The sequence below is a fragment of the Monopterus albus genome, unplaced genomic scaffold (assembly GCF_001952655.1).
Source record: "Monopterus albus unplaced genomic scaffold, M_albus_1.0 scaffold3.1, whole genome shotgun sequence".
Classification (NCBI taxonomy): Eukaryota; Metazoa; Chordata; class Actinopteri; order Synbranchiformes; family Synbranchidae; genus Monopterus; species Monopterus albus.
This window is the reverse complement of record NW_018127883.1, coordinates 8,050,656-8,057,684: the sequence shown is the minus strand read 5'-3', so window position 1 is coordinate 8,057,684 and position 7,029 is coordinate 8,050,656. Positions and strand designations below refer to the sequence as shown.

The 7,029-nt window shown below is 37.5% G+C and overlaps 1 protein-coding gene across 1 annotated transcript in view; it reads left to right on the top strand.

Moving 5' to 3' along the window:
* Positions 1 to 6,764, top strand: part of kmo (kynurenine 3-monooxygenase) — an 18,414-nt gene extending 11,650 nt beyond the window's left edge. Inside the window, exons 10-16 of the mRNA XM_020598414.1 lie at positions 1,269 to 1,390; positions 1,793 to 1,940; positions 2,021 to 2,078; positions 2,175 to 2,257; positions 3,443 to 3,544; positions 3,633 to 3,692; positions 4,052 to 6,764. Coding sequence (XP_020454070.1) covers positions 1,269 to 1,390; positions 1,793 to 1,940; positions 2,021 to 2,078; positions 2,175 to 2,257; positions 3,443 to 3,544; positions 3,633 to 3,692; positions 4,052 to 4,198 — 720 coding nt within the window. The 3' untranslated portion in view covers positions 4,199 to 6,764. The remainder of the gene's footprint in view (positions 1 to 1,268; positions 1,391 to 1,792; positions 1,941 to 2,020; positions 2,079 to 2,174; positions 2,258 to 3,442; positions 3,545 to 3,632; positions 3,693 to 4,051) is intronic.
* Positions 6,765 to 7,029: the final 265 nt, after the last annotated feature.

Here is a 7,029-nt window from a genome sequence, read left to right as displayed (position 1 = left end):
CCCCTGAGATGTGTGCAAACCTTGTGGCCAACTACAAGAAACGTCTGACCTCTGTGATTGCCAACAAAGGTTTTGCCACCAAGTACTAAAGCACATTTTGCAAAGGGATCAAATACTTATTTCACTCATGAAAATGCAAATTACTATATAAGTTTTTTTGTAATGCATTTTTCTGGATTTTTTTGTTATTGTTGTGTCTCTCACTGTTCAAATAAACCTACCATTGAAATTGTAGACTGATCATTTCTTTGTTAGTGGGCAAATTTACAAAATCAGCTGGGGTTCAAATAATTTTTTCCCTGACTGTATGTACACATGTATAACAATTACTTATCATTCCAAGTGTGCAAATATAATTGTGACTGTGAAGTCCCTTCATATTGTATAACTACAGTGACTGAGGAGTGAAAACCGGGTAATATAGTGAGTAACCTAATCAAGTGCAGCTGGTGATAAGGGAGTGAGGAACAGGTGAACGTGATTAGTGTTAATGGGCAAGAGACAGTAGGAAAGGTGAGGGAGGCCAGAGCGGCCGAGCAAACCTGACAGATCAAAAATATCATTTGTCCAATCCTTTGTCTTTTTGACTACACTTTGTGTTTAGTGCTAATTGACAAATGCTAGCATGCTGGCACTCAAAACTAGGTGGGTGAATACTGTATGGTAAACATTATACATGCTAAACATCTGTAACAGTTCAGGTATAAAACACACCAGGCAAAGGCAGGAAAGCAAGTTGGCTGATAATGCTAAACTGTTTATTAAGCACGAATAACAGACAAGGCTTACTTTTATATTCAAGCTGACAAAACTAAACAGGAAGAGCCGGAGGCAGAGTCTAAGTCCAAAGTGGAGATCAAAATCATACCAACACCCAAACAAGCAGTAAATCCAAAAGGGACTGGCAAAAGGAAAAGTCCAAGATGGGCAAGGTTTATAAAGAGAAAGATAAATCACACAGAGGGGAAATCCAAACTAACAGGTTCACAGGAAAACAGCAACAAACATATGGCAAGAATGTCGAGGCTAACAAATACAGTGGAACCAGACAGGCTTATATACTGAGTGCATGTTGCTTAATTCTAGCAGCTTGTCAGAGTTCTACACAGTGTTAGTATCCTGTAACTGTAGGTGGTAATCTTCTGAAGCATCCTCTAACCAAGTGTTATATTGCTGTGTAAATAAAGATGACTCAGTTTAACAAGAAATGTGGCCCAATGGTTTTGAGAATTAACATCACTGTGCATTGTGTTTGCTTTCTGCTTTAGGACAAGACATTTACCTGTACCCTCTTCATGCCATTTGAAGACTTTGAGAAGATCACCACAGGAGATGGAGTCATCCAGTTTTTCCAGAAATACTTTCCTGACACCATACCACTAATAGGAATGTAAGTGACTTTATCACCTTCACCCCCTTCACCATCTGTCATCTGTTTCGCTTTTTCTCCCCCAAAGCCTTTATCCTTTCATGCCATCCTCAAAAATGTCTCATTATCCCATGGACTCCAGCTGTATTCACAGCCATGATCTGTGAAATGTGAAATTGCAGGCATACAGTTACTGGGTTCTGTGTGGTGAGCTTTTGATTTAAGGTGAACTGAACAACTGAATGTATGTGTTCCTTGCTCTGTATGGCTATTTAACATTACCAGGGCAGAGAAAGCACTGTTGTTTTAGTTTATTCATATGAGACAGATGCTTTGTAGCAAACAAAAATTCATGTTATTTATTTAAAAAAATGCAACTGTCAGAATTTGTTTGTAAGTGTTTTATGTTCATTTTCCTTGTAGTGATGCTCTAAAGAGAGATTATCTCCATTTGCCTGCACAGGCCATGGTGTCTGTAAAGTGCTCCCCATATCACATTGGCAATAAGTGTGTCCTTATGGGTGATGCAGCCCATGCAGTGGTGCCTTTCTATGGGCAGGGGATGAATGCTGTAAGTAACACTAAATTAAGGCATTGAACTGGCAGAAAAGAATTTAAAGGAAAACTCTTTCATCCAATCACATTTTATAGGGCTTCGAAGACTGCATTGTCTTTGACGAACTAATGGATCAGTTCAGTGAAGATTTCAGTAAGTCCTAAATAGACAAAGATTTAAGGAGGCAGAGACTGAAATGATAGTTCAAGAGAAAATCTTGTTTTTGTGTGTGTGTGTGTATCCATGCAGGTGCTGTACTGCCTGAATATACCAGAGTACGAGTTCCAGATGACCACGCAATTTCAGACCTGGCCATGTACAACTATGTTGAAGTAATAAATATTTATTTAATATGATTAATTTAACTGGATGCTTTAAATTGCATGTCTTTATGCAACTTTATGCAACATTAAAGTTGGGTTAATGTGTCTATTAGGGTTTGATTAAAACTAGTACTTTACAGGTATTTAAACAAAAGGAGTATGCTGTAATAAAAGATGCATTGAGGTCTTTCAAGTAGCAATGCTGTAATACATTGTCTCATACAAGTAAAACACATAGCTATAATTGATATTTTTATAACAACAAATCAAATAACTATGTGTCAAACAAAAGGTTTTGCTTATAGTGACCATCCCATGGAGAATTATCACTAAATGCTGCAGTTCCACTGCATGATGTTTTAGCATCTTTCAGCCTATAGTTTTGGTTTTTTCTATTCCGTAATTCTGTTTTGGTTGCTGATTGTAGCACAATATGGAACTGTTACGTCCTCAGCACTGAGCAGCGGACAAATAAAATTAGCAACTAGCTGGTGAACACAGCACAGCATGTAGCAGGCAAAGAACCAGATATTTTTCTCAGTTAGCAAAATCAAAAAAGTGCTAAAATAATGGTTAGTGTCTGACTTACATTGATCAGGTCGGCAGAAAATTGATTTTAAATAAACGTTAATGTTGGTGTGTGTCTGCCATAGGACTGCTCTCCCAAGTTTTGGCATATTTCACTATCTGTGTTGTGTATGGAGAAAAAATAGATAAGTTCAGTATTTTCATATTAAATACAATTAAGTGTAAGTATAACGTAGCATAAACCATAAATACATAAGTAAACTAAACTCTCTCTAACATTGCAGCTCATTTTGGCAATATTAATTAGCAACAATCCAACAATCACCAGACATGCTGCTTTATTGTTAATTATTTCACATATATGGCTGTAAGATTTCCAACACTAACTGCTGTAAAGATACAGTATGATTTATTGAGAGTGATGCAGTCTTGTCCACATAAACAGTTATTCACTGTGAACGAGCTGAGAAACTCAAAGACAAAAACAATGACACTTAAAGAATGATTTTTATCATTAAGTGTTACTGCCTATTTAAATTGATTTCCACTCTAACTGATAAATAATACATACATGAGATATGGAAAAGCCATTCACAGTAAGAAAGTCACCTCAGCTTCTGGGTTATCATATGGTTCACTTCACTAACTCAGTGTTTTGTTTTGTAGATGCGAGCACATGTCAACTCCAGATGGTTCCTTTTCAGAAAACATGTTGATAACTTCCTCCACTTCCTCATGCCAAAGACAATAATTCCACTTTATACAATGGTGAGTGTCCTAATTAACTAAATAACAACCGTCCCATCACTTTATCTACCACAAAAATCTACATCATCTTTTGACCTTCTGTCTCCAGATCACTTTCAGTAGGACTAGATACCATGAAGCTGTGAAGCAGTGGCATTGGCAAAACAAAGTAAGACCCTTTGAAAAAAATATTTTCTCCTTAAACTCTTTAATCTTTTTTTCCTACATACGCTTTAGTTTTTGAGGCGTTTTCATGCTTTTGAACATCTTATTATTGTAATTTGAAGTCAGCTCAGAGCATGAAAGGCTCATGTGATTCTCACTGGGTAAAAAACAAAACTGCTCTAGTAATAATGTGACAGTGAAAACAGACAAATAAAGGTCAGCTGAAGACAGGGCATGATGAAGATTACAGTAAGATCACTGAGCTACTGTAGGTGAAGAGTCTTTGGTCCAGACTGAACTGTTTCAGCTGACAAAAAAAAAATTCAACCTAATTAAAACCCTTTTTAAATGCATTTTTCACAGGTGATAAATCGTGGCTTGGTGTTGAGCACAACAGGAGCTGTTTTGGGAGGTTCCTACCTGCTCATTAAAAATCCTCCCAATATCAACAAGCTCATCATCAATGCAGAGAAAATGTGGAAGAGCCTGGTGACCCTCAGTACCTCCTGAGCACTGGCAGAGCCTCTGATATGACACACAAGAACCAAGACTGGAGCGTTTAGCACTAGAATGAACAGGGGGAGTCTACATTTTAACCAGAGCTTGACTGAAACCTACAATCTACAATGAAGGCTTGTCCAGGCAAATTATTAAACTGATATAATGATTGTCATATCTTAATATATGTCATAATATGATTTTAAAACATTTCATCAGTGTTTAACTGATGGTGGTTTGACTGAAGGACCCCAACAGTGGATTCTCTCAGTTGTTATAATTGATTATTTCATATCATCTTCATCATATGTACAATTTTTAATGTGAAACCAAAATATCACCATTAAACACATAGGCTCACAGACAGGGTCCTTGGTAGATGTGTATGAGCTGATGTCGATGCTTCTAAAGGAGTTGCAAATAAGTGTTCCTTCAGTTCATAGATGACATTTTTAATTTGTCTTTGGCTTCATTCCTGTCAGTAATATATAGTTTATGCTAAATGGGGGCCATTTTGTGACACTATCATTTGCTTTCTTGCCAAGAGTTAGATGAGAAGATCAGTACCACTGTCACATCTAGCAGTTTGCTTAGCCTAAATACAGGAGGAAAGGGGAAATGGTTAATCTGGCTCTAAAAAAAAAAAAAAAAGTTTAATTCATGCAAAAATCTATTTGTAAAAACATGGTTTTGAAAAGGGGATTGCTTGTTTCTTGTCCTGGTGCAGGGGACAAAACAATCTGCAAAACTGCACTGTTACAGCTTAACACAGATTAAACAAACAACATATACAATACATGTGTTCAGAAATTTAGGATAGAGCTTCTGTGTACCTCTGATTCCAGGCTTTTGTTAAGATGCAGCTTAGCATAAAGGCTGGCAGTAGCTGGATGTAGCTTAATATTTAACATAGTCTACAGAAAAGACAGTAATATAAATCCTCTCATCTAACTCTTTGTAGGAAAGCAAACAAACATATTTCTCAAACTACTTTTTTAATTAATCAGTATGAAAACAAAGACCACTCAGACACAATCTTCCCTGAATTATCTCCTATGGAAACCCATTCATCAAGTCCTATTCATACTGTAGCTCACAGCCCAGGAGGTTATGGAGTGTCTCACTGGAGCATTCTGAGGTCCCAGTCTTATCTCCTCTTGTCTGTGTGGGTAAGGTACAAATGAGGTAAAGTACATAACCCAGGTAGCTTAAAATAGGGTCTCTTTATTGAACTGATACACAGTAATGTCAGTTTCTAAATACTCAGTCCTACAATCAGCTGATTCACATCAGCTGCGAGCTCCGCTGGGAGTGTGTCTGTAGAGAGAGGGAGAGAAGAGCGAGAGAGTCAGGTGGCGACCAGCAAACTTGACATTGCCATCTACTTTTGCAACATCTGTGGAGATAGGCTTGAAGTACTACAACTATATGCCAAATTCAGTGTTAAAGCAAATGATATACCAAGATGAATGGTATTGGGAGTGTTAAGATATGATCCCCAAAGGCAACAATACAAGACTTTGCTTGCTGATAGCAATTTTTAAGGTATTTGTGGCTTTAACATTTGTTCTGTATCTTATTTTTGACCTTTATAATTTTAGAAAAATCCTTCTCTATGTCCTGCAAGGTGTTGTAGTGCAGCAGTAGGAATTTATAGCTTATAGTACTTCTCCTTGAACTGTCACTTGGCCCCACTAATTGTCCCACAACTCTGTGTGAGCCTTTGACTTATGCTGTTGAACCAGTGACTCCAGTATCACCTCTGTACAGCTGAATCGCCAGCAGAGGCAAATCAATCTGGCTCTGACAGATGATCTTATCTTCTCCTGCAGTTCTTCTGACAAGCTGGCGAAAGACTGTTAAAGGGGCTGTTTCAGTTTTTATAGTGGACTGGAACATTGCTGTTTGGTTAAGCACCTTTACCCACTTCCCTGCTTACAATATCTCATCTCTTCATCATTTTATCCAGCAGCAGAATATCCTCTGGCATAAGATTAAAACACAGAGAAGATAAAAAATCAAATGAAGGAGCAGTGTGCACGATGCAGTATGAATGTTATATCTCTGTCAGAAACATTTATCTTTATGATAAAATCCCAGCTCAACTGGAAAACACAGCATTTTATCTTGAAATAAAATTACATAGCTGTAATATTTATCATTTCTTTTTCTTTGATGTCTGAAAGGCTCTGACTTTCAGCATGAATACCAATGGAAGGTTGTCAGTGCTGGCACAGTTCAAAAGAAAGCTCTTTAGCCTGATCTTAATTTTCACACTCTTCTTTCACTTGCTTTGAATCAGACATTTTTTCTGCCCAGCTGTGAATATGGTCTCAGTAAAATGTTTTTAAAGTAATACATCACAAGTGCTTTTTGTGCCTTCTCTGTTGTTCTAACCAAATGCCTTTTCCTAATGGAGTTCCTGCTAAGTATGTTTTGATTAGTGAGAGCTTGTGGCTCAACATATTGTTACTATAAATGTACTGCTTGTTTTTCTCAAGACCACTAAAATCCGGTGGGGCATTATATGAAACTTTGTAGTATTACATGTATTATTATATGTATTACACTTGTTTAATTTCCACAGTCTCCTGAAAAAAATGATACTTAATTCATTGCAGAAAAAATGTATGTATTAAATTGCTCAGACCATGGCTCACTCCCAGGAGTGTTCCGTTCTCGGTGACTCCTGAGGTTGGGTGTGTCACATCTGCAGCTGGCACCTCTGCCCTCACAGCTGCTCCACTTAAGCCAGGTGCTGGTGTGTTCTTATTGCCAGATCATTTTATGTTCCTCAATGAACAGCATCCTGGCTCCTCGTTTGACTGCTCAGAATATTAACC